General features: G+C 39.4%; 1 protein-coding gene and 1 pseudogene across 2 annotated transcripts in view; both read right to left on the reverse strand.

Annotated features, from left to right (window-relative positions):
- The window catches only part of PAPSS1 (3'-phosphoadenosine 5'-phosphosulfate synthase 1), a 95,075-nt gene that overhangs the window by 59,789 nt on the left and 7,698 nt on the right, over positions 1-27,588 (reverse strand). Inside the window, exons 2-5 of the mRNA XM_081054070.1 lie at positions 24,436-24,550; positions 19,805-20,040; positions 14,721-14,859; positions 10,693-10,811 (exon numbers count right to left, since the gene is read on the reverse strand). Coding sequence (XP_080910196.1) covers positions 10,693-10,811; positions 14,721-14,859; positions 19,805-20,040; positions 24,436-24,550 — 609 coding nt within the window. The remainder of the gene's footprint in view (positions 1-10,692; positions 10,812-14,720; positions 14,860-19,804; positions 20,041-24,435; positions 24,551-27,588) is intronic.
- Positions 3,955-4,487, reverse strand: LOC308500029 (large ribosomal subunit protein eL6-like; annotated as a pseudogene). The gene has a single exon. The product of its transcript is annotated as a large ribosomal subunit protein eL6-like (transcript).

Below are 27,588 nucleotides of genomic sequence, written 5' to 3' on the forward strand. Positions count from 1 at the left end.
CCACAGAATGTTATTCAGCACTAAGAAGAAATGAGCTAAGAAAGCCATGAAACGACATGGAGGAAACTTAAACGCATACAGCTAATTTTAAAAAGCCAATCTGAAAAGGCTACATTCCATATAATTCTAACTATGTGACATTCTGGAAAAGGCAAAGCTATGGATGTAGTAAAAAAGATCAGTAGTTGCCAGGGCTGGGTTGGGGGCAGGGTGGGATGAACACACAGAGCACAGAGAATTTTCTACAGCAGTCAATGTACTCTGTGTACATACAACAATGGTGAATACATGTCATTATACATTTGTCGAAACCCATAGAACATACAATTGTAATGTTAACTGTGCATTATGGTTGACAATGATGTATCAACACAGGTTCATCAACTGTAACAAATGTACCACATTGGTGACAGATGCTGACAGTAGGAAAGGCTGTGCATGGGGGGAGGGGAACAGGGAGCATGTGGGAACTCATTCTCCGTACTTTCCACTCAGTTTTGCTATAAACCTAAAACTGCTCTAAAAAATCAAGTCCATTAAAAAAGTATAAAGCAATGAAAAAAAGGTAATTCAAAATAAATGTTAATGAAAGAGCTTGGATTTTAACGACACTCCCTACTATTTTTCCTGAGGAATAAGTTTAGGAAGAAACTTCAACTTATATTGGACTTACAGTAATACCTTCAGTGGGGGGGGGGAGCAGCATAGATATGCATATCAAAGCTCGATGACCTCATGAAAGGCCTGGGTGCTACCACGTGAGCAGCCCCTGTGGGTTCTGAGAATCTAGAAAGAATGATTCCACATTTCTCCACCACTCTGTTCCCTCAAAGATGGACCAAAAGAGAAGAAAGTTCAGCATGAGCTAAGTCATGTGCCAAAATCAGGCTCCTGTGGATAAATTCAAGGCCTCTGATGTTTTGCATTATAAATCCACTAATAATTAAGAGGAGCAAACAGAGAGAAAAAGAAAAAAAAAAGAATGAAACTAAAAGACAGAAAAGAAATAAAGAAATACTGCTTGTGGCAGTGTCGAGTTCCGTCAGCGAGATTACTCCTGAAGTACAGCTATGAAGGGTACTTTCTGGAGACCCCTTTGTCCCTTGAGTGCCCGCCCCACTACTCATAGGACAAGTGTGTGTCTGGGGCACAAACCCTGGCAGCACAGGACATCTCATACATCTTCCAGACTGTCTTCTGCAATTAAGCAGCCAGCATGCCCCCACAGCTGAGGGTATTTATTGCTTACTGAAGGCAAGGACGACAGGAGGGCATGAAAGAACAATGTCGAAGCAAGACAGACAGCTTCCACCAGCTGTCTCCATTGTCTCTTTGTAAATATAAATACTATCGCAACCTTGAATGAATGAGGCAGATTATTTCCAATGAACCCCAACTAAAAAGGACATGTCTTAAATTTTTAAATTTTGCCAAAGGGCCCAAAGAAGTGATAAATAAACATATGCAATTTACTCATACGTAATACTTGATTTCACTGTGCACTTGAAGAGGGAATCACATATAGAAAAGACTCTTCTTTAAACCTAGCAAGAGAACTAGCTTAACCTAATGTAGTCCATTCTGTGCCTCTAACTGTAGGAATTATTTGTAATATGTTTATTTTGAAGTATAAAATAGCAGTAAAGAGAATTTTGAAAGGAGAAAAATAAATCACCCTATATATGGTTATCATTATCATTTTTGTATGTGCCCGCCCAATTGTTCTTCTCCCATAGGTACATTACAGGACAACTGGTAGTGTCAGCAGTCTGTGCAAAGCCTATTACTTCATCAACTAGAAAATAAAAATTCAGAATCAACTTTTCCAGCAAGAGTAGCATGACGTGCATTAAGAGAACTGCACACACACCCTGTAGGTTCATTTAGTTTCTTGGATCTATAAAGTTCTCAAAGACAACTTGAGGCATGCACGTCTCTCCATTTGCAAAATAAAGAACCAAAATCCTCCACACTAGGAAAAAAGGCTAAAATGTACTTAAGTTACACAAAAAGTCAGACATTCATTAGGACTCTGGAGAGGAAGAGTATGATCAAGTTTCACAAAACAGACTTAAACTTAAATATATGCATTAATCACAAAACAGTAGGGACACATCTTCAAAACTAAAAAGAGATACAAGAAAGCGACAGGGGTCTACAGGCCAGTTATTTCTGATGTTGGTACCTAAGATCTGAGTTCAAATTCTAACAGTGCAACCGTGAACAGGTTACCTAAGGTCTCTGAAATGTCCTTCTCAGTTGTTTAAAAAATATTTGTTTGTTTGTTTATTTCAGGGCTTTTGTGATGATAATTAAATGACGAAAGTATCTGAACTGTGGGGCTAGCATTTACTGGATGCATTCCATCATAGCAGCATCACACTAAGGGCTTCATAAGAATTCATTTAATCTTCGTGCAATTTTACCTAGGAAGGTGAAAGAAACTATTGCTATCCTCCTCCTACAGATGAGGATGTTGAGGCTCAGAAGAAGCTATTAACTTGTCCCAAATCCCTGCCATCCTGTCTTCCAATGCAGCTAACACACAATAAATACTCAATAAATCGTAATTAGAGTGTGTTTGCTATTATGTCAGGAACTATTCTAAGCACTCTACACACAGTAATTGAATCATCGGTACAATTCTGAGGCAGGTACTATTATTGTTTCCCATTTCACAGATAAGAAGAATTGAAGGCACAGAAAGTTATTTTCCAAAGTTGTACAGTTGACTAATAAGTGTTGGGACTAAGGTCCCAAAACTATTCTCCTCCAAAAACAAAAAAACAAAAAAAACAAAAAAAAAGAAAAGAAAAACACCTTTATTGTTTCTTCCATGAAAACTCAGTTACGAAACATTTTGTCACACAAGCTGTTCTTAGTTTATTGGCATGATTTCATTAAACATTTATAATTCCTAGGATTTCCGGTCAGCATGTGATTTTTCTCTGTTGATAAAGTTCTTGCTAAAAAATAAAGGTACTTAACATTTCAGTTAGGCCTAAACATTTCTATGAAGGATAAGTGAACAATTTTCAACCAACCGTTTCAAACCCCATCATTGTTAATAAAATGAAAACCTCCACTATTCTGGACTCATTAGAACTTCGAAACGAGAATCCACAGTCTGGGAACTAATGACAAAGGGACTCCAGGAAAGAGAAGAATTTCATTCTCAAGTTCAATGATAGGACAACTCTACATAAGCTTTCTTTGCCATCTCTGAAACCTGTATTATTGTACGTTTGCTGCGGATTGACGACTCTCCCCTCGCCCACATTTACCGCTGATAATTGTCCACAATCTTGGAGAGTCAGAGGAGAACTTCCAACACTCTAATTTGGCAGTCTGTTGGATGCAACAGGGCATTTTTAGCTGGTTTCCTGAACCAGCATCACTAGATTCAGTTCACAGATGCTGATTACAAGCAGCAGCAAACAGTGCCACTGTGATGTGCCCCAGGAACACGCAGGTCTGCGCCCCTTAGCTCACCCTGGAATCACCCCTCTCCACAGCAACCCAACACGGGGAGGGTACACGGGTATAGGAAACTGACTCCCTGAAGAGATGTCCAAAGTAAGAACTGAGAGCTAACAAATGTTTGTATGTAGTATCACGTGTAGAGTTTCCTTCCAACCATACCCCAAGGTTAAAAAAAAACAAATGCACAAATAATTTGTAAGCAAATCTAAGTGTCTCCAAGAGAATTAATTTGTTTAACCTTTTCGCTGTGACATTCGTCTATAGTTGAAAGATATTTCCCTGCTGCTGACTGCAGCATTCGACTTTACCCCAGAAGCTCAGTGTTCCAGAAAGGAAGTTTGGGAAAGCAGATGTACATTCTTCCATATTTTTGTGCTTTTCAAGAATAAATAACAATAGGAAAGTCTTATACTTTAATCATGCATTTTTTTTTACCAGTTCAGGCATTTAATTAGGTTCTTCGTAATTAATTTAGAACACCAGTTTGTGAGGATAAACCCCATGTGTGAGAGCAAACACAGAGCGGAGGTAGCCCTGGAGCTGAGGAACAGCTTTGATTTTTGGCAGAATTTGCATGTCCACGGCTTTCTGATCAATTTTGTGCTGCTCTGTAATCTTGTATTTCTCTTTCTCCATGTTGAAGATCTCCCCCTCCCGGTGTCTGGGCTTAAGCAGCTTCTTCTTCTTGAAGTAAGCATCAGTGAGATGTTTGGGGATTTTCACACCACTGATATCAATTTTGGTGGAGGTGGCGATGACAAATTTCTGGTGTGTTCTACGCAGAGGAACTCGATTAAGGGACAGAGTTCCATCACAAGTAGCAAGCCACTGCTCAGCTGCTTCAGGAAAACCACCCTCTTGCCTCTATAGTGCCCAGTGAGGATGATCAGAATGGTCCCAGGAGTGATAGTGGCCCGCAGTTTTCTCACGTGCTGACTGAAGGGCTTCTTGCCGCGGCTCAGCAGCTTTCGAGGCACATCTTCAGTAGGATAGTATCTAGGCATTTTGCGAATTTTAACCACTCAGGTGCCACCATTCTTGTCGCCACCAACAGGTTTTTGTGACAGTAGCAAGACCCTTCTCCTTCTTTTTCTTTTCAATCCTGGATTTAGCTGCTGAGTACTTCCTCTTGTACATGGCCTTTCGGGAATACATAGCTGATCGGGAATACCTGCCGATTCCTCTGACCAGGACAGGGTTTCGGCTACAGTGCTGCTTCCCCTTCTTAGGCATTTTGGCCTTAATGTTAGCCTTCTTAACCTTGCCACCAGCATCAGCCTTCTTGGCTTCAGGTTTCCTCTCCTTAGTGTCCGGCTTCCCAGCTTTTTCACCGCCATCTTGCCAGTTGGGAAAGAAAACTAAGGCCCCAGCTTCCGGTCTATAAGCTTAATCATGCATTTTAATAAAATGTAGCACCTTAACTATATTTACTTAAAATATAAATGCTGTAATTATTTTCTGTGGCTTTCTGAGACATTTTGGAGAACAAACTTGAAATTAACTAATGCAGTGAAACGGTTTTAAAAATGAAAGAGTAGTATCTATACTACAAGCCCAACCAAATTATTTTTTGACTGTTTTGTGCACTAATAAAGCCATAGCTTTAGCATGAATGCATTTTTAGTAACGTGCTGACTTACATGTATGAACATAGATGCTATAATCACTTTCTTTTTAAGAAGGGGATTTTTTTCCTATTTTTGAGTCAAAATAACTTTTTCATTACAAGCATGTCACAAAATTCTTCCCCTTTCAAAATTCATATCCAGCAATATTTTAAAATGAATTGTAGCCTCACAACTTAAATACAAAATTCTTCTGATGCCTAACCAATGCCAAAATAAAAGTTCAAGTTTCTATTGTTTCTCTTGTTCAAAAAGATAAAGTGAGTGCATAACAGCATAAACCAACAGGAACATGGAATATTTGCTCAGAGGAAGCCAGTTCTACATAGATTCCAGAGCAGAGAGAAGAGAACTCTATCAAGAATACAAAAAGAATTATTTAAATGTTTCTATCACATTCTAGTGACAAATCTTTTCAGTTTTCAAAACCACTACTAAATATCTAAAAGGAGCAAAACAATCTCAAAGTGAGACAAGGTATCTGGCCAAAAGGATGAAGTCCCTGCCACGTGAGCTATCCATTTTATTTGGGATTCATCAGGATTTCCAGAGACAGAGTCAGCTATTAGAAAACAATGTGTTCTTCAAATTGTACATATAAAACCCTTTATTTCAGGAATTCACTTTAAAACAAAAACAGATGACAAGCCAAGCCAAGAGCAAGTGTTTACATACCTAAATCCCTCACCTAATCTTAAGGGCTCCACAGTCACCCAGCATTTCAGGGTAGAGGGGTTTTTGGGGTGCCCCTAAGAGTCCTTCCTGACGGGGGTGTCAGGAAACAATTAATGAAGTAGGTCTAGAAATATTGAGATACTATGACTGTTTAAATATTAATTTTAAAATATCACATGGGTACTCAAAACTTTGTTTTGCTTGACTGACTACATGCAATCTAGATCTAACATATGCTGTATCCATACCTTTGTTCAAAGAGACAATTGTTTGTTTTCATCTGCAACCCTGCAGACAGAACAATGTTCACTACCTAAAAATACATACTCGTAGTAGCTCTTGCCTTCTCTTTTTACTCTTCCTAAAGAACTCTGAACATGTTAATAAACATAGTGATTCCATATTTTAAGTTTTTCTTAAAAGTATTTTCTGCCCTTTTTTCTTGAGCCAAATCTGCTCAACAGATCTGAACATTAGAGCTCATTCATATTTTTATATAACTATTAAATTTCTATTATCTAAACTACATGCATCCAAAGCATGAACACCAAACGACATTCTGGCAACACTTTAAAACTGAGCTGCAAAGTCTGGTTTTTATGTGCAGTATAAAATCCATTTAGAGCACTAAACCACCATTTCGTAAAAAGACAAACCTTTAAATAATTTATAGCACTAATAAATCTAGAGTTCCTGGTAGATTTAAAAACAGTATTTAAAATATCACTTTAGATTAAAACCAGCAGCAAGAAGCCTCCTTCCTCATGTCATAACACGCCAAGTTAAAATGTAATACCAGCAGGCCATCTAGTGACCATTCGAGGGCTAGGAAAAAATCTCTTAATCTGAAAATCCTCAGTATTTTTTCAGTGTCTCCCGTTTTCTTGAATAAATATGTGTTACCTGAAGCACATTAAGAAAATAAAGATGATCTGACAAAAATAATGAGAAATTCCGTCTTTATATAAATGACCACAATTACCTACCCCATTATATTACATATGCCAGATCGGAAGAGAAATAAGACACTCCAGAGATGATACAGGATATTATGCTAACCAAAATACCCATCATCCTAAAATACCCATCATACAGCACACTAAAAACATATTTTTCTCGGACAGTGAAACCAATTGTATCCTCAGCTAATTGATGTACACAGGGTTCAGTTCCTACGGCATCGCATTCGTGTTATAACAAAGCAATGTTGAACGAAATGGTGTTACTCAAGGACCTGCCATACAAACTAAATTAGGAGAAGGGCCACTTTCCCCCACATTCTAACAATCATAACCAATATTTTAAAAGACAAGAAGCCCTACATATATGTCCATTATAGTAAGTAATCACTAAATGTTATTAGATTGGTGCAAAAGTAATTGCAGTTTAAAAGGTTAAAAATTGTTGCAAAAACTGCAATTACTTTTGCACCAACCTAATAGTTTCTTATCTCTCTTTTCAAACCTTGAATGAAATTATCCAATCATTAGATTATCTAGCAGGCATAATATAGACTAATACCTATATAAAAGGAAGGGCAATTAGTATAATCATTAATTAGGAACAAGGCACTAATTAAGACTAAAGAATAGACACTAAGGCAAGCAATGGCACCAGGAGAGAGGAGGGGAGAAAGGGGAAGGAAGGAAGGAAGGAAGGAAGGAAGGAAGGAAGGAAGGAAGGAAGGAAGGAAGGAAGGAAGGAAGGAAGGAAGGAAGGAGGAAGGAAGGAAGAAGGAAGGGCAATCCCATGGTGGAATACATAAAATAAGGATAATACTAAAATATGCAACTTGGAACCATTCTATGGAGAACCCTGAACACCAATGACCCTAATTCTATAAACAATGGGAAAATCAATAAATGTTTTTAAAGTTAAAAAAAAAATTAGACTACACTTTAGAAAGATAATTCTGCAAACAATACAAGATGGAATAAAGGGCACACAGAACTGGAAGTTGGGTGACCAGTTAAAGGGAACATTGGGTTGTATGAGCCTAAACTTGTACAGTGGAAGTTTACCCTCAATTTTTAACCATATGGGGGAGGGGGGGAGCAAACCAAGATGCAGTGTCGTATGCATTATAGACACCACGAGTCTGTATTTTCGTTTTATAGAATCATCGTTAAAAACCAATGTAGCTCTATATTGTGGGATCCTGGATTGAGTCCTGGAACAGGAAAGCACATCAGTGAAAAAGTTTGTGAAATCAAATAAATTCGTGCTTTAGTTCATAGTATCATACCCAAGGTTAGTTTCTTAATCTTCAGAAATGTCCTATGGTCATGTAAGATGGTAATATAAAGGAAGCTGGGTGACGGGTATATGAGAATGCGCTGTACTATTTCTAGACTTATCGAAGAGTTGCAAAATGGTCTCAAAATAAATTTTTTTAAAAAATCATCTGCCTCCAACCAAAAAAGAAGAAAAAGAAAACTCTATAGAATGCTATTGTAAGTAGGCCCCAAAGAAATGATTAGAAATTGAAGGAAAGAAAAAAAGGAAGGAGAGAACTGTGGTACCCATGACACATTAAGTTTAATAAGCCCTTATAAGTCTCTGAACTATCTGGTATTATCTGTAGTCCATAAAATGGCTTCAGAGATTCATGACCCTCTTAAAGACTATTTTTCCAAGGTTTTGTTAAAAAAGACTTATGAATCACTAGTTAGACATAAAAAATAGATCATCTAAACTAACAGAACTAACAGAAAATGAAAGTATGTACAACTTTCTAACATTGATATGAGAAATTTCACGTAAACTAAGATAGGGTCAATGTACAAAAAATGCAAACAAAAATACTATCAAAATAAAAAGGAAAATACTGGAAACATAGTTTGAATGAAAATGACATAGAACTAATATATATGGATTTCATACAAATCAATTTTGAAAACTATAAACAACCCCAACCAAAAAAAAGTAGAATAAAAAGACAATCTGCTGAAAATAAAACAGAAGATTCTGCACTAGAACATCACATAACAAGAGGTGAGTCCAGCTAATCTATAAGTCATAAACTTTCTTGAGCCCATCACAGAGCTGATGTCCTAAAGCAGTGACATGAACTGCTTCTAAAAAGTGACAAATCCCACCAAGGAAAGACAAGACACATGACTGTTGTTCCCTTTCGTAGTGCATGGAAGGAAGAGGAGGCTGCAATAAAGGCAGAAAAGAAAAAACAGCTAAAATGTTTTTAAAACTCTGAAAGGTTGAGTGAGGACGAGTGTGACAAGTCATATAATAGGAGCCTAGACACAAAGGGTTCTGCACTCACTCAGTCAGGCCCGGGACAGGTGTTCAGATCGGGAGCAGGTGAGGAGACTCGAAAGCGAGCTCTCCTGGGAGGTACACAGGCACCAAAGTCTGCCCACTCTCTGGATCCTTGGCTCACAGAACACAAGCCTTAAGCTGATAGGGAAGGACAGGAAAGTCTCCAAAAGTTCACTGCAAATATGGTCTGCTAAAGGGAGAGAGGTGGAGGAAACTCTCTGGACGCAGGATCCTGAACTGATACAAACCATGGATCTGCTAATGCACATGAGCAGCTGAAAACATACCTCCAAGGCCTCCGAGGTTCAAAGCACAGGTTGGCAACCATGGAGGCAGGAGAAGGGACATTGAGAATGACTGACTCAAAGATCCAGCAGCATAAGTGCTGCCTAAGACTGAAGGACCAGCAAACCAAGAACCACCACTGCTCCCCCTATCACAAGCCTCGCACCGAGTAATACACAAAGCGGTTTACTGAGGAGAGAGGAGCAAGCGCGTGGACAGAGACCCTTTCTCTCTGTGGCAGAAGCATGCAGGGAATGCTGAATGCTGAGGCTGGAGCAGAAACACAGCAACACCCTCCAGCAGGCCTGGCCCCACACTAAGCACAGTGTGGGACAGCCCACCATTGAGTAAATTTGAAACTGGTATTCATTAAGAGTTACTATAGAATAAGGAAGTCCAAATCCAGCTGAGCATAAATGGGAAAAAACCATAAATACCTAGGGCATAAATACCATTTACCCCAATCTCTACTGTTCCTCCAACATTCAATAAAAAATTGTAATACACCAAAAAAGAGCAGAAAAACCACCCACTGTTAAGAGATAGAGCAATCAACAAAACCAGAGCCAGAAATGACTCAGAGGTTGGAACCACCAGGTAGGATTTTTAAATAACTGTAATTACTATGTTAAAGAATCTAGTGGAAAAATGGATAACATGCATGAACAGATAAGAGAATTTCAACACAGATATGTACACTATACTTAAGAAAGAGACAGAGAGAGAGAGAATGCACCAAATAATGACAGAATTACTTTTAATGATTATCAGAGTTAAGAATTCTTTCTATAGCACATCAATATGTTGAAAACAGATGAAGTAGATCGCTCCTGGAGAGTGTGTTAGAATCAGTCAATTTGAAAATAAGTGAATACAAATTAATCAAAGCTGAAAAATTAAGACAAAAAAAGTCAAAGAACAGAGCATCTAAAAACTGTGGCACAATATTATACTGTCTAACATATGTGTAATGAGTCCCAGAAGAAGAGAGAATGGGGCAAAAGAAATATTTTAAAAGATAATGACCAAGAGTTTTCACAAACTAATAAGTAAAAGAACAAACCACTAACCCAAGAAGGTCAGAGAACACTAAACTGGAAGAAAAAAGACCCAAACATACTGAAAGAACCAGACACAACATACTAAAACTGCTAAAAAACAAAGATTAAGAGAAATCTTGAATTCGGGCCTAAAAAGAAACAAACAAGAAACATGACAAAGAAAGGAACAAAGAAAAGAACTGCATCAGACTTCTCATCAGAAACAATGCAAACAAGAGGATCACAGAGCCACATCTCTAAAGTACTAAAAGAAAAAGTCTGTAACTCCCTCTTTGATCTTCTCTTACCCGTTCCTGTAGAAGTTCAACAACCTGCTGCACACAATCATTTACATCACAGGAGTCTGTTTTCAGCACCAATTCAGGGGCCTCTGGTTTTTCATATTCAGAATCAATCCCGGTGAAACCTATAGGAGGTACCATGCAGTAAAGGAGAATGAAATTAAAAATAAATTAGACTTTTTTCTTCAGTGCAAGTTTCTGCTATGTTGAAGTTAATATTTATGCTGCTCCCTCTAAGGTATAGGCTTAGAGTAGTGAAACTTCTTTCTTGGGAGAAGACTTCTAACTAAACTTGTTTCTTCTTTAAACATAGGCGATTCTCATTATTTGCAGTAGTTGTGTTCCATAAAGTTGTTGCAAACACCAAATTAGTGAGTACTGAGCCACACTGCTCAAGGGGAAATATGGAGTTAGGTTCCAGTGAGCCTCTGGCAATAAAACATTTGTGAACTGACTAATATATAACTGTTTTGCATGCGTTTCTGTCTAAAGCACAGTATGTAATAAACATTGCTCATTCATTAACACTGAACTCATGCCTGAAGGAATGAAGCGTATTTAACACGCATGTTTCTCCATAATGCACACATCTGCCTTCCTGTACTGGGAACACTGGGCCACCGTTCAGCACTATGCCTGGGGGCCATTTTAAAGAGCAAAATCATCAACAAACAGCAAAAAAAAGAGGCAAAAACCATGGAATCAAATAAGCCCCCCAAAAAGACACTTTTTTACAATATGACAGGTGAAACACAAAGGTCAAGTGTCAAGTCACCTTGTTCGACCTCAATTAGGAGCATGTGCTCTGGGTTACTAAAATTTTCGCCATTCTGCACATGTCCAAAAATGACTGCCAAAGCACCATAAGTATTCACGTGGGCGTTACAAATAAAATTTATTTAGCCAATTTGCAAATATGGTATCCCCAATTAATGAGGATCATCTATACTTCTGTCACCTCTGTGTTTTTTTCCTTTTAAATGCCTGCACTGCCTGTGAAGACATAGGAACTGACACCACGTGTTCCAGAGCATCTCATTTCCCCACAGGAATATAGATATAGTACCTATGCCCCTCGATGCAAACACTGACACCAAGTCTGTCTGTCCATTATAGTCACAAGGATTATATAGGGCTGCAATGAGGCTCGGCAGGCTTTTCCTGCCACCAGAGTGAATGTTCAAGCAAGACAAATTAACATCTATGAGCAATCAAATATAACCAATGTAGATATTAACCACTAAATACTTAGATTTTCCCTATTGTATATGTGCTGCCATGTAACTGCCAAGAACGAAAGAAGACATGTTTCCCCAGAATGAGCTAGGCGAGCTGAGACGTGCTATTCCTGTCTTATACTCCTGACAGGATCCCATGCATAAGTCATTCCAGGTCTGTCTGCCTTGGAATGCTTAGGTCACCCTTGGGTTGGGATGGTAAGTATGAATTTAAGATCATTGCTATTAAGAGGTACAGTCCTCAAAAGAGTTCTAAAATACACACTACAATTCTACAGCCCTCTTATTTATTCATTTTTTTCTACTTCATATTTCTAAGTATCACATGAAGTCCTGAACCCAAAAGAAAATTTCTGTATTACCAATATTCCCAACAGCATTTAGTGGTGAGTCACAACCAAATAGCTGGGGGAAAATAATTCTGGTTAAATCACTAGTTCTTAAGCTCTGATTCTCAAACGTAGCTACACACTGAATCACCGGGTCCCACACCCACAACATTCTCATTTCACTGGTTTGGGGATATAGCCTTGGCGCCAGATTTTTAAGTTTTCCAGGTAATGTTAATGTGCAGCAAAATTTGACAATCCCTGTGTTAGAAGACTTGCCTTATCATTTTAAAAGTCAAGGAATTCTCTTCCTAACTTATTTATCTCATAAGGGATTAAAACTCACAAACGCTGTAAGAAAAACATTAATATTTAAGTAAATAACTACATGAGCAGCAGTCATGAATAATCTCGGGATTAGAATGGCTGACACAGGGATACTTTTCTAGTTTAGTCAATGCCATCTGAAGGCCTATAAAAGCCTGAGGTCTGCTGACTGCATGCAATCTCATTTGTGCTGGAATAATTACCATCACAGCTCAGAAACAGTATTGATAGAGAACTTTTTAAGTGCCATCTGACAGGTAAATAATTTTTAAAGACAAACAACTCTACAGTCAGGAACTCTCCCACCATGGCAAACCCAAAATAAATGTGTGCACATACATACGCACACACAAATATTTTAACCTAAGGAATATTTAATCAATGCCGCCTCAGAGGAATTTAGACACATTCAGGAAATTAAATAAGTAACACATGGAAAACTAATACAAACAACTCTCAAATACAGAATGCAAACTGTAAATGAGTCAAGGTGTTTTGGATGCAGACCTATTCATCTTTGCATCCCCAGCACCTAACCTGTACCTTGCAAACAGAACGTACCACTAAATGTGTGTTGAGGATTCAATTTCCACTCCCCCTTCCAACCCATCTAACAAGCATTTACCCTGGATGTGCCAAGTCTTACACTTTGGGCCATGCACTGTGCTAAATTCTAACAATACAAAAATGTTCGGGTGGCCGGTTAGCTCAGCTGGTTAGAGCATGGTGCTGATAACACCAAGGTTGCCGGTTCGATCTCCACAAGGGCCACTGTGAGCTGTACCCTCCTTAAAATAAAAAAAAAAATGTTCAAGGTATTGTGCCCGCTCACAAGTAGCTCACACAAGCCAGGCCGACAAATCCACCTCCGTCACGGATCCAGCTTTGCCAAAACAACAAAACCAACTACAATTAAAATAAGTAAAAGATTTAGACTTCAAGATCTTGGAATAGCATTTTGCTTCTCTTTGCCAATTCTCTATCACAAAAAACTGAAGTGAAAACTACCCATCAACAGAGAGAGGGTGATAATAGAGGCGAAAGGCTACACTGGTTTGCCTCCCGTTGTCATAAATTATTCAGGTCAGGCAGCCCATTCTTTCTGAGCCAAGAAAGTGCCAGCTTAATGGGTGAAACCGATGGGGGCATGACTGGATATCAGCCGTGCCCAAGGATCCAGATTTCACCACAGCAGGTGGAACTTGGCCCAACTGCTAAAGCCTTCCCAGGTCCAAATACAAGAGCCCAGAGTAACGAGCATTTTCCTTCCCATTCCACCTTTTCCTTTTGGAAACAATGGATGCCAAAAGCATCCTTTTCAGGGCCAGAAGCTGAATGCCAAAATCTATAATTCACAGAGCTCCTGGAGCTCCTGTGATTGTCCCACGCTATTCCACTCACTGATAGGAAAGCAAAGTTACTGCCATGAATCAGTGGTTCCTAAACAATGTGGACTAAGTAATCTATCTTTGATGTTTTTTTTAAACTCTGGAATGTCCTCCGTTTCTGTTAATAGAACAGGACTAATGTCAAAGGATAAATACTATGATTGGTATCAAAGGCCATGACAGGTCCTTCTATGTCCAAATATTCATCATAGTTGAAACTCTGGGAGCAAACCACAAAACCTAAAAAGCGAGGTGTATATATTTTGATGGCATCAGTGCTATGTTAATTTCATCTAATTCAACAATTGTACACAGACTGGAATAAAGGACCATTCCAAGCACAAGGATATAAATGAGAACAAGACACTGTCCTTGCTCTCAAGATGCTTATAATTCAGGCATTTTCCCCATTGGCTTTGAAAATTCCACATAACCAGTGGAGCAAAGAGAGCTGCAAGCCTCTGATAATCCTATCTACTGCTGCGCATCTAATTATATCAAGCAGCTTTGCAGCAGCCCGCAAAATTCTGCCTTGCGAGTAGGATTCCGATCTGAGCAGCGATACTGTGTGTACACAGTGCCATGGACCGCTGCTGGGCCTGGAGCTACACCAGGGTGATGAGACCCTCTTTCACTTCTCAAGGAGCTCCAAGTCATTTGACTACTCCAGTCTCAGAAAAGATTATCAGGCTCAGATACGGTAAGATAAAACATCTAAGCAAAGAGAAATGGAGGAAAAAAATAGTCCTTACCTTTAATTTCTCCAGCCCGTGCTTTTTTATAGAGTCCTTTGACGTCCCTCTGTTCACAAACATGCAAAGGAGCATCAACAAATACTTCGAAAAAAGGTAAACTTGCACCCTCATGAATCTGTCTTGCATTGTTGCGATCCTTAGAAAAAAGACAGGTACAGAAACAATAGGAGTATATGAATATCAAGGATGAGTAAACGTGCCTTTACGTTGAGATAGTGGCAAATACACTAGACAAAATTTAATGTATAGCTTTAAAATATAAACAAAAAACCCAATAAATTATTAGATTGACACATCCACTCTTCGTAACAATTTTAAAAGGGATACTATTCTTAGAAGGGACAACAATGGATGCTCCATAAAGACTTTCACCTAAATTTTCTGAGGAACCTAAACCAGAACCCAGCTCGAATGCAGGTGTCATCAGGCCTCTCACTAAGAACGTTCAACCTCAGCCTGAGTGGGCACGAAGGCAACTTCGATAGTTTATTCACTTGCCACATGCAAGCCCCCGCAGCCACTTCTCACCTCTAGCATTCCCCAAACTGCAGAGTTCTGCAGAGTTGGGGAACTCTCTGGTAATCACCTTCATGGCTCAGTCTAAATTGTCCCCACCCTGTCCTCTGGAACAGTTGCCTTTGTAAGTCAACCTCTTCTGCTTTCTGGCCTTAACTAAAATCAAGCTCTCCCTGGAGCACCATTCATCTTGCCACTGTCAAGTGCAAGCTCCATGGTCATACTCTATATGCCAAAACAGTGCCAACATTTTCTGCAGCTTCCGCCATCCTACTCCTATTCACCACCTTTCTTACGGTCCCTCTGACAAACCATGCCAATTTCCGCTCTTACCTGATTGACCATACTTCCTATTTCAAAAAGAAAAACCCCAGGCACAAATGCTCTCAATGTCTTCTCTGCCATATACATGTATCCACGTCCCCAATTATCTTTATTTCCCTCCTCCAGCTGTTCCTCTCTTCAAAGATCCCAAATCCCCTTCCCTCTAAAGGACCTTGCTCAACCCACGATCCCAACCTCACCTGAAACCTTCAGCCTCTCCCCTTTCCACTGGCTTTTGCCCCTGGCAACAAACAAGTATAAGTCACTTTCATCCATTAAAAACAAATGAACTAACAAATTATACAAAAATTCCCTTAATCATGGGTACTTTTCAATCTAAGTTGCAGGACTTTCTGCTGCAGTTCACACCACCGACCCTATGTGTTGCTCTAATGTCACTGCCTGATCCTTCCTACGTGGTCCCCTGGCTCCTCCTACTTCACCCTCCCTTAAACGCTGGTGCTGTCCACTGCCCACGTTGCACAGCCCTTGAGCCCTTTTCTCAACTGCCTTCACACTGTAAACCACACTATATACACGACCCTTACGTCTGAGCCCTGTCTCCTCTCCTGAAATTAAACACACATTTCCAACTTCCTCCTAAATATACCCACCCAGATACTCCACAGGTCCTCAAACTTAACGCGTCCAAAACTGAATCCATCCTCTTCCTCCCAAACTTGCATTCTCCCCATACTGCCCAAATCAAGCGATGGCAAAACTGTTCACCCAGAATCCCAACAGTCATCTGGTTCCCACATGCACTTGGCCCTACATGCATTCTGTCACAAAATCCTTCAGCTTTTACTCCTCAATAGTATACCAACCCAATGCCTGCTTCTTCCCTACTCGTGGGGTTCCACCTCATTTCTCCTGTCTGGACAGCTGTAACAATCTTATAAAAGTCAACCTGCTGGCTTCTAGCTTTGATCTGCTCAAAGCCATCCTCTGCGATGTCTCCAGGATGACAGAGGACGCTAATATGACATGTCACTCAACTCTTCAGAAATGGCCCACCACATCAGGTAAAACCCAAGCTTCTTACGGTGAGGCATAAGGCCTTCCATACCTGGCCCCACCATTCTCAAACGTGCACCTGATGCTCTATTAATAATTAAACTTGTTGGTCTACCTGGCTGCTTGGGCTTGTGCCTTTGCCATCTCCCTGCCAGAAAACTGCCCCCACTCTTCTAGCTACGGCAAGACACTCGCTCCATGGTACCATCCTCCAGGAAGCCTTCCGCACAGGCCCAGGCCGAATGAGGGCCTTTGCTTCTTCTGGGTCCTCAGAGTAACCCCCACATACCTCTACCATCGATATTATTCAGATATATTGAAATTATTTCCTTAGCTTTATAACCTTAGTGTCTGGCAGAGTGAGTCAATTGTGATCTTACTATTCCAGCTATCCTTTTAAACGAAGGTGTTTCCAAGTTCCCATCAGTGACTCTCCTCTCATTCCATACACTCTTCTGTATACTCCATCTAGGCTTCAACTAATACAGTGAACGATTCCTAAATCTGTATGTCCATTCAACTTTCCTGAGCTCCGGAACCAATTCCAACGACCCGGTGGTCATCTCCACTTGGATACTCCATTAGCACTTCCAACCTAACCCACCTAAGTGAAATACTCAACCTCTCCCTTCCCATCCTGTATTTTCTAACTCAATCACTCCATCTTTATGCAGAAAGCAATATCCTTCATTGTCCCCAGCCCCCACCCCACCAAAACCAGTAACCAACCAGGCCCCACGTCCTGCTGCTGCTACCAGCTCAACACTCCTTCCATATGTCCTGTCTTTTCTATTCCCATTGCTGCTGCTCGAATCCACTCCAAAAGATTCCTACAGTCCTCTATCTCCATGCCATTCTCACTCCAGGCTTCAAGGGTGATCTCACTGAGGTGCAAACTCAATGATATCATCTACACCCTGGTACAAACTCAAACTGTTAACTACCTGTGGGGCGAAATCCTATGCAGGGCAGAGTTCATCATCAGACCTCTGCAAATCGCTCTGGCTTCATCTCTCCTCACACTCCCCCCTGCACAGCAATTTTACCAAACTACCTACAGTCCCCCAAAGACCAAATGGCCTCACATTTCCACGCTTCTGTACATACTTTGTCCGAAATGCTTTCTCCCTGCGATCTAACTGGTATACTCTGATTCATCTTTCTTGACTCATTTCAAGCTGCAGCTCCTCTGTGAATCTTCCATAACATCTTTGTACACATTTACCTAATCACATGCCTCAAGATATTATAACTGTTCACATCTAGATGTTCCTACCAGACAACCTACCACTCCTTAAGGATAGCAACAGTCAGTTTTATCTTAGAACCAAGATGCTCAAGTTCAGGGGTGACACAGAAAAGTACACATATCCTACATTATATGATTCAATCCAAATAGTATCATGGATTCTGATCTGCCCTAAGCTCAGTAAGAACCGCATTCTTAGTACTCTTAGAGATGAGATCAACAAAAGATTTACTCCACATTATGGAAATGGGGCCAGAAAGCAGATCAGCACATACTTTCAAATACCAAGTCTCAGCTGACAGCTCTCCAAATCAGGTATTACTGACTTTCTCCTTTTCCAACAGTTGCAAAGATTCCCAGAATGTGTAAGAATATCACTGTTATATCTAAGAAACTTGTTTATATCCAAGGATTCAGGAACTCTAAACATTTCTCATCTGCTTATACATTTCATTATCAATATACTTTAAACTGATGTATTGACACAGATCCCAACATTTAAGAAAAATAAAAAGTAGTTATTCCTCACAGAACCTTCTAGGACTCCTGCCATGGTTCAACTAAGAGAACCCGTAGGACTAACACCAAACCTGATACTTACCTGTAACTCTTACAGCTCAAATTTCATTTTGTTAAGTCTAAGTCACCATCCAAATTTGTTTATGACACAGTACTAGAACTCGCTATCATTTATTACACATACTGAACACTTTTTACACTTCAGGCTACTATGTTGTGAGGTTTGAATGCATGACTTACCCAATGCTCAGAGCAACCTGAGGCAGGCATTATCTGAGCTTAGGAAGGTTCAGTGAACTGGCCAAGGTCATAATAGTAATTGGCAGAGTTGAGATTTCAGGCCACTGTGTCTGACTCCAAAGCCCCTGCCTTTAACCACTACACTAACTTGCCTGTTCTTTGATATTTGTGTTCCCTAAGGGACTATGCTATCACTTAACAAACATTAAATACCTATTGTGTTCCAGGAACTGGGTTTGGCATCAAGATTACAAAGATAAATAAGACATGGTCTCAGTCCTCAAGGAGGAGCAAAGCACAGTAGGCAAGGGCAAGTATTCCAGGGACACTGGGTACAAATCCTTGCTCTACCACTTAGGTGTGTGGCCTTGGGTAATTAACACCTGTTTCCTCATCTCCATCTTCCTCATTGGGTGATGGGAACTAAATGAGTTAATTCACATAAAAATACTTTAAAACAATTACCAGTACAAAGGAAGTATTCAATAAATGTTAGCTGCTATTATCACTATTATTTTTACTGCTGCTGCTGCTGCTGCTATTACCACCAACCATTGAACAGGTATACATAATAAAACAATATGTTAAGGTACAATAACAAGGACACCAAAGACAGGTACCAACAAAGCCTGAGGGGGGAAAGAAAGGTGCTCAGAAGGAGGAGATACTGAACTGAGTCTTAAAGCATGAACAGGAGTCAAGGATGTTGTGTAGAGGGGCAGCAAGAAGGAAAAGAATGCCTTTCAGATGGGGAAACAAAAATCTCTTGGTGAGAAACAATATGATTTTTTCAGAGAAATGCAAAAAAGTGAATCTGTGTTGCTATGGTCTCTGAAATAAGAGGAAGAGTATGATGAGGGATAAGACTCAAGAATTTTGAGCAAAGAAGCCATGGCAGGACACATGTGAAGAAACAAGATTTTCCCTGGTGTCTGAGACTGTTGAGTATTTTCTATATACTTATTGAATTGTAAAGTCAGCTTGAAATAATTTGGCCATTGCCTTAAGGTTAACAACTTTGGTTACACTTTTGTGGGGGAAGGGTCACAGCAGGTTTTATCCCAAATGAATTTACTCAGGAAGTCGCAGCACAAAAATACTATCGGTTAATTATTTTCATTTGGACTTAACCTCAAAGCACATGTTAACATTTAAACTATTTGCTTTGCCTGATACCATATTCTCAAGAAAACCAATTAGCACAAAAGCCGCATACCTGAGTATAAGGTGATATAAAACTTGTGATGCATACTAAGCCAGCATCTGCAAACAGCTTAGCAACTTCTGCAATGCGTCGAACATTCTCTTCTCTGTCTTCAGGACTAAAGCCAAGATTTTTATTGAGACCTTGACGAATGTTGTCACCATCCAGAGTATAGCATGGGATACCATGGCAAACCAAGTACTCCTCCAGAGCCATGCTCACTGTGGTCTTCCCTGCTCCAGATAAGCCTAAAATTAAAGAGTCCATGCAGATTCCATATGTAAAGTTAGAGAGATCACTACTTAGTAATAAAGAATTTTAATAAGGCTTAATTACATTCATTATTCATAGCAGTCTCTCTGCTATGAATGATAATAGTGAAAATATTTCTCTATAACATTTACCTCTAAGCTAGAAAAACATCTATAGTTTAAATATAATAAATATGTTTTTAATTACACCTATCTAGGCCCAAAGTCATCCTCGGTATCACTGATGAACTTCAAAGGCCTTAACCAGTTTTAATATTAGACAAGCCTGGGTAGCTATTCACTTTGTCTTCGTTACCACTATTCTAAAGCGCATGCCAATTTTAAAACAAAGTTATATGCCCAAATTACTTCTGACAAGAGAAGGAAATAAAAGGGCAAAAGTAAATGAAATATTAGAAAGTAACCTCTACAGCCCAGGCTCATTTCCTCTCATAGATCAAAGTATCTGGGAATCCAATTTATGATGCAATTGACCTTGAAAGAATATCCTCATTTCAACTCGCTTTCCTCTATCAATGATGTTGATTCAGTAAACAACGAGAAGGCAAGAGCACTAATACTTGCCACGTGGGTGAATGTGTAATTACAGAATTCATAACTAAGTAGTTATGAGGCAAGAGGAAAAACATTGATGTCTAATGTACAATGTACTTATGCTCTACAGAAGTTATGGTAGAAGGCTAACTAAAAAAAAAATAGAAAAGAGAATAGAGGTTGAGGATCAATATAGTGTCAGCTGCTTTACACATTAAAAACTGGCATTAATATGAGTATAGTAGATTCTCTTTTCCACAGATGGCTACAACAGACATTTCCCTTCCTGCAAGCTTTTCTACAATGTGACATTGCTGCCGTCACATCAAGAGATTTTGCTAATTCCCTGCTGGGCTGGCCTTAGGACTCACTTATGGTCAAAAGAATGTAGTGAAAATGACAATCTGTGACTTCCAAGGCTGGATCAGAAAAAGCTATGCAGCTTCTCTTTGGACCCTTACTTTGGGAGAAGCCAGCGATTAAATCCCCTGACATCTCAAGCAGGTGCTCCAGCCAATAGCCCGCCAGCTGAACTCCCAGCTGACAAGCATCAACTGAGTGAGTCACGCAGACCCCAGCCCAACTGAGCCTCGGATGACCGCAGCCCACACCAGCATGACTTCAACCAAGCAAGACTTCAGTGAAAACTGCTCCGCTGAACGCTTCTGAATTCCTTATCACAAAAGGGTAAGCATATTAAAATGGCTTAATATGCCATTTTAACAGTAAACATTTAACATTTTAACAGTAAATGCCATGAATATGCCATTTTAACATTAAACATTTAACATTTTAACAGTAAAAAATAACTGTTTTACACCAGTAGGTTTTGGGTAATTTGTTCGACAGCAACAATACTGGAACAAAGAGATGGAGGCTGGGGAGCAGTGTGTTGCTCTCGGGTTTTTTGTTGTTGTTTTTCACTATCAATTGAGCCACAAGTATCAGAAAAACAAAAAACTGAAACCTAAAAATCTCAACTTGTTATACAACAAAGACAACCTAAATTACACCAAAAGTATCTATTTATACACATGTGTACATATATTTGTATGTATATATTTGATTTGAAACAGAATTGACATTGCTGACATTGAATTACTGACACAGACGTTTTCATTGAAATGATTACAGTGAACATGGACAAAAATGCAAAAACTTTAAAGCAGTTAAAGAAAATCTACAGGTAATACAAGACAGACAAGCCAAAACTAAGATAGGGGATACCTGAAGAAGAGAAACCAACCATACTGGGTTGACTAGTGTCCCCACCCCAGAATTCATGTCTACATGGAACCTCAGAATGTGACCTTATTTGGAAACACAGTCTTTGTGGATGCAATTAAATTAAAATGAGGTCACACAGGATGAGGGTGGACCCTAAATCCAATGTCTGCTGTCTTTATGAGGCAGCCACATGAAGACACAGAGAGAAGAGGGTGGTGGGAGGACAGACACAGATAAAGTGACACCTCTACTACTCAAGGAGCTCCAGGGATTGCCAGCGACCTCCACATGCAAGGAGTGAGGCATGAACAAACGCTCCCTCAGAGTGCAACAGAGGAACCAACCCTGCCAACACCTCGCTTCAGACTCCTGGCCTCCAGAACTAGGAGAGAACAAAAATGTCTGTTGTCTGAAGCCACACAGTTTGTAGTCATTTGCCTCAGCAGTCCTGGGATACTAATATACAAACCAATGTAAAAATACAAAACAAGTAAATGTATCTCAAAATCTGAGAAAAAGCAAACTGTGGTCCAGGAAAACGGCATACAAACCACTCAATACCTTGACAGATCCTGGTTAAGCTACTGAATTGCAAGAAAAAGAAAGAAATCTTGACTTCCATTTCCAACATCATCAAAAAAAAATGGAAGATTTAGCAGCATAATTAAGTAGCTTGAGCTAATGAACATATATAGAATATTGTACACATCAGGGAAATACACGTTCTTTTCAAATACACAATTATGAAAACTGAATACATACAGGACCATAAAGCACCAAAAAAATCTGATAAACAGTATTTATTAGCATTGTTAGTGGTAAAATAAATGGACTAGACCACGTTCAAGAAAAGGAGTACCCAATATCCAGTATTCTACAGATCGATTTTTCCCCCAGATTGACCTGTACATATAATGTAATCCCAAACTAAATCCTAACAGGGTTTGGGGGGAATTGGTTAAATGGATTTAAAACTTTATACAATAATGCAAAGAGGCAAAAAAAACAAGAGAGAGAAAAAGTCTTATTTCTAATGAAGAATCAGGTAAGAGGACTTACTGCACTGAATTTCAAGACTGATAGAAATACAATAATTAAGATAGTGTCGTAATAATAGAGGAATCGACAAGGATACCAGTAGAACAGATCAGAGAGCCCCGGAACAAATCCACGCGTAAGGGGAAACCTGATATATGACAGCTGACCCTGCAGATCACAGACAAAGGATACCCTCATCAACATATGCTCTTGGGACAACTGATTATCCATATGGAAAATAAGAAAATGGATCCGTCCCTCACACAATACACAAAAATCAACTACAGATTGATAAAGGGCCTAAATGAGAAAGGCAAACTTCTAAAAGAAAATACAAGAAAAGAAATAATTCTTCAGGCATCCAGATGAAAAAGTAAAGCTCCTCTTCAGAAAAGAAAAAAAACAAAAAAAATCAGATTAGTCCTACACTGCTTTGCAACATTTAATACCAGAAGACAGTGGAGTAGTGTTTTAAGAATTCCAGACAAAGAGAGTATGTACCAAATATATGTTTTACCCAGACAAGCAGTCATAATAGACAGACATTCTCAAAAATAAAAACTCGGGGAATTCAGAACACAACAATAAACCAGCTTACCAAAACTACTTAACAATAAAACACACACAAAACTTGACTCAAAGATAGAGCTCATGAGTGAGTATGCCATAATAAAAGAACTGATGGTGAGGTGAGTAGTGAATTTACTTAGAGAATTCAAATAAAAACAATTATAGACATTTAAGATTTGAGAACAGAATGTTAAGTATTACAATGTAAAAGCAACAATTTAACAACAATCTAGACTTAAGAATGAGGGGATGGAAGATTGTGAGAGTGCTGTCTTCTCTCATACAAAAACAAACAAAAAGAAAATTTTTAATATTAAAATGAAAAATAGGAATGTCGTTTTTAACAATCAGCAAAAAATTTAAGGACTGGTAGTATCTAGTGTTGACAAAGACATTGGAAATGCACCCTCTTCCCACACTACTGGTGGGAGATTAAATGGGTATAAAATTTAAGTAGGCAATTTGGTGAGATGCATCTAAATTTTAAATATAATTCCTAGAAGTGAAACGATCCATCATTTTTAAACCTACCTTCAGAATCTGCATGAATTTACCATCTCCCCAGCCTGCTATGACTCAGCCCAAAGAGAGACTCTGGGAAAACCAACACGAGAACTAATGAGAGGCAAAGGTTGAAATATAGAAATGGATTATCTTTATCACTCATTCTTTCTCTTCATGTAGTTTACATTACTAGCTTCTTGAAGGCAAAATCCAGGTCTTATTTTCATGTAAAACTCTATAGGACGTAACGTAGTGACCAACTAGAAGGTAGTTTTAAGACACATTCTGGTTTTTCCTTTTATTTCAACAGCAATTCTATAAAGAACAAATGCAATCACCAAAAGGAAATATGTTGGTATTAAGCAACTTTGTCAGTTACATGTTACGACACTCCAGATGCAAGAACTATGCTCAATATTTAAATATGCTTACTCCGAGTTCAAGGCTGTCTATGACACTGCTTTTGAAATAAACTGGTTTCTCTCTCTTTAACTGTACCTGTTAGCCAAACTGTGCAGCCACGAAAGCCACCTCTGGTCCCCACCACCTGCCCTCTCTTGTTTCTGCTGACATGATGAGCTTGATAGGTGACATTAGTTGCTCTCTGCATCCCCTGGGAAAAGGGGGAAAAAAAAGAAAGAATTCTTGTTCACTTGAATCTTTTAAAATGTAAACACACAAATTCCTTGCAAACTCTAGTCACTATTGTACGTAACATGCTAAACACAAGGAGAAAGATTAAAACAGTGAGCTTTTTTCCTTTGGAGTACCTGGCAGTGTTAAGTGCTTTACATTCACAATTTAATCCTACAGATACCCAAGGACGCAAACTCTTATGACTGTGATTTTGCAGATGATGTTAAACCTGAGAAAAGTTAAATAACCTGCCCAAGCTCCCGTATCTAGTAAGTGGTGGACTGCAGAGTTTTTTCACTCATTCATTCATTCAGTCATTCATTTAACCAGTACTTTCTTTTTTTAATTAAATTTATTGGGGGGGACATAGGTTAACAAAATCATATAGGTTCCAAGTGTACAATTCTATAATACATCATCTATGTATTGCATTGTGTGTTCACCATCCAAAGTCAAATCTCCTTCCATCACCATGTATTTGACCCCCTTTATCCTCTTCTACCTTCCTTACCCTCTGTAACCACTAAACTTCAGCCAGCATTTTCTGAAGCCCCACTAGAACAGCAAGTGAACAAAACAGGGCCCCCACCCTCAGAGAGCTTACATTCCACTGGGGGAGACAAACCAATGCAACTTAATTATAATATCAGAGAGGGATAACTACATTGTAGAAAAACAATGGTAAGACTGGGAAGAGACACAGGGGATGAGCGCCTCTTTAGACAGGATTATCAAGAAAGGCTTCTGAGACGGTGTCATTTGAGGAGCTTCCTGAATAAGTGCACAAAGCGATGCCCGCAGGTATCATGAAATGTATAATGAAAAAAAGTGGAATGCATTGGTTATTATTTGTAGTTATTCCACAAAAAAAGAAAGTGAAATGCAATTGTTCTCCCATACTTTCTTCTTCTTGAACAACAAGGACAAAAATTACATAGGCCTCAAAGGATCCGAATAGACATTTCCCCAAAGAAAAAATACAAACGGCAAAGAAGCACATTAAAAGATGTTCAACGTGATTAACCATCAGGGGAATGCAAATCACAACCACAGTGGACTACGACTACACTAGAATGGCTATAAACCCACTAGAATGGCTATAATCAGACAGACAATGCAAGCGCTGGTGAGGACAGAAATTGGACTCCTCATACATTAGCTGGTGGGAAAGTGAAACAGTGCAGCCACTCCGGAAAACAGCAGGGCTGCAAAATGTTAAACACAGAGTTGCCACATGAGCAAACAATTCAGTTCCTAGATATACACTCAAAAGAAATGAAAACATGTGGACACAAAGCCTACACATATGCTCACAGCAACATTTTCATAAAAGCCAAAAAGTGTCCATCAATTAGATAAACAAGATATAAACAACATTACATGGTATATCCACATAATGGAATGTCATTTAGCAATAAAAAGGAATGAAGTATTAATACACGCTACGAAAGGATGAACTTCAAAAACATAGGCTGAATGAAAGAATCCAGTCACAAAAGCCACATACTTTGTAATTCCATTTATATGAACTGTCCAAAATAGGTAAATCTACAGAGATAGAAAATCGATTAGTAGTTGCTTCGGGCTGGGAGGTTGGGGGAGAAGGGAATGGGGAGTAACTGCTAATGCTACAGGGTTTTGGGGGGGCTGATTAAAACGCTCTAAAATTGATCGTGGTGATTGTTGCACAATTCTGTAAATACACTAAAAACCACTGAATTGTACATTTTAAGCAGGTGAATTAATTTGAATAATATGCAAATTATATCTCAATAATGCTGCTTTCCTAAAAACAAACGAATTACATAGCCTCCATTTTCTCTTCCTATGGAGCAAAAATATAATTTAGGTTCTTTGCAACAAGCTATATATGTCTTTATAAAATAGGTGTCAGCATTCTTTTCATAGGGTATTTATATTTTATATTGCTTGCAGCTCTTATTTTTCAAGACAGTTATGTTCATCGTTCACTTCAAAAAATATTTACTGAATCCACACTACATGTCTGACATTCTTCCAGGTGCTGATGAAACAGAAGCGAACAATACCAATAAAATCTCCTCATGGAGGTTATCTAGTTCTCACTCCTAGTGCAGCGGTTCTCAAAGTGTGGCCCCAGACTGGCAGCTTCGGCATCTCCAGGGGACTGTTCAAAATGCAAACTGCCAGGTCCTGCCCTAGGACTGTCAAGTCAGAAACTGGACTGGGGCCCAACCATCTGAGTTTAAAGCCCTCCAAACGATTCTGATGTAAGTTCAAATTTGAAAACCAATGGACTAAGGGGAGAGATGAAGAAGATGAAAACACCAAGATAAATAAGTAAATTATATAAACAGGATTAAGTCTCAAAGAGGAAAAAATAATGCAAAAAAATGTGAAGAAATATCAGAGGAGGAGTGATGTTTAGACAGGATGGCCAGCGAACGTTTCACCAAAAGGAAGGTGTTTAAGACCTCTGATGACATTTAAGACCCTTGGGGGAAGCACTTTCCAAGGGGGCCATCAAGCACAAAATGGAAAGGTGACTAGGGAATCTCGAAGGACTGTGGGCAGCCTGAAGGACTCATGTGAAGTCAACAATCATAAATTTAAAGCAAGAACGAGTCACTGTGACCCTGTTTTCCACAGCCACAGGGGGAGGCATGGAACAGTCAGATACGAATCCACCCAGGGCTGTGGTTTGGCCCAGAGGTTTTCAAAATGGGGAACAAACACCCTTGTAGGTATGTAAGCATGAGCTTTATAAAGGAACGCATTTCCATCCAGACCTTCACTTTCCCAAGGTAGTCTCTTCTACAAGCGTCTGCCGGAGAAGGTGCCTAAGGCTCAGAATCGCTCTTCACACCTCCCGCTTCCCACACCTCCCGCTTCCCACGCCTCCCGGTGTACCAGAGAAAGGCATCTCTGCCCATCTGAGGCTTACTATCTATTACTTATTAATATCACTCACTGTCCTCGAGTGGAAAATCCTCTGGGGCCAAAGGCACAGTTGGACAATTCTTTTAATAGGCATAC

The sequence above is a fragment of the Rhinolophus hipposideros genome, assembly GCF_964194185.1.
Source record: "Rhinolophus hipposideros genome assembly, chromosome: 1".
In the NCBI taxonomy this organism is placed as follows: Eukaryota; Metazoa; Chordata; class Mammalia; order Chiroptera; family Rhinolophidae; genus Rhinolophus; species Rhinolophus hipposideros.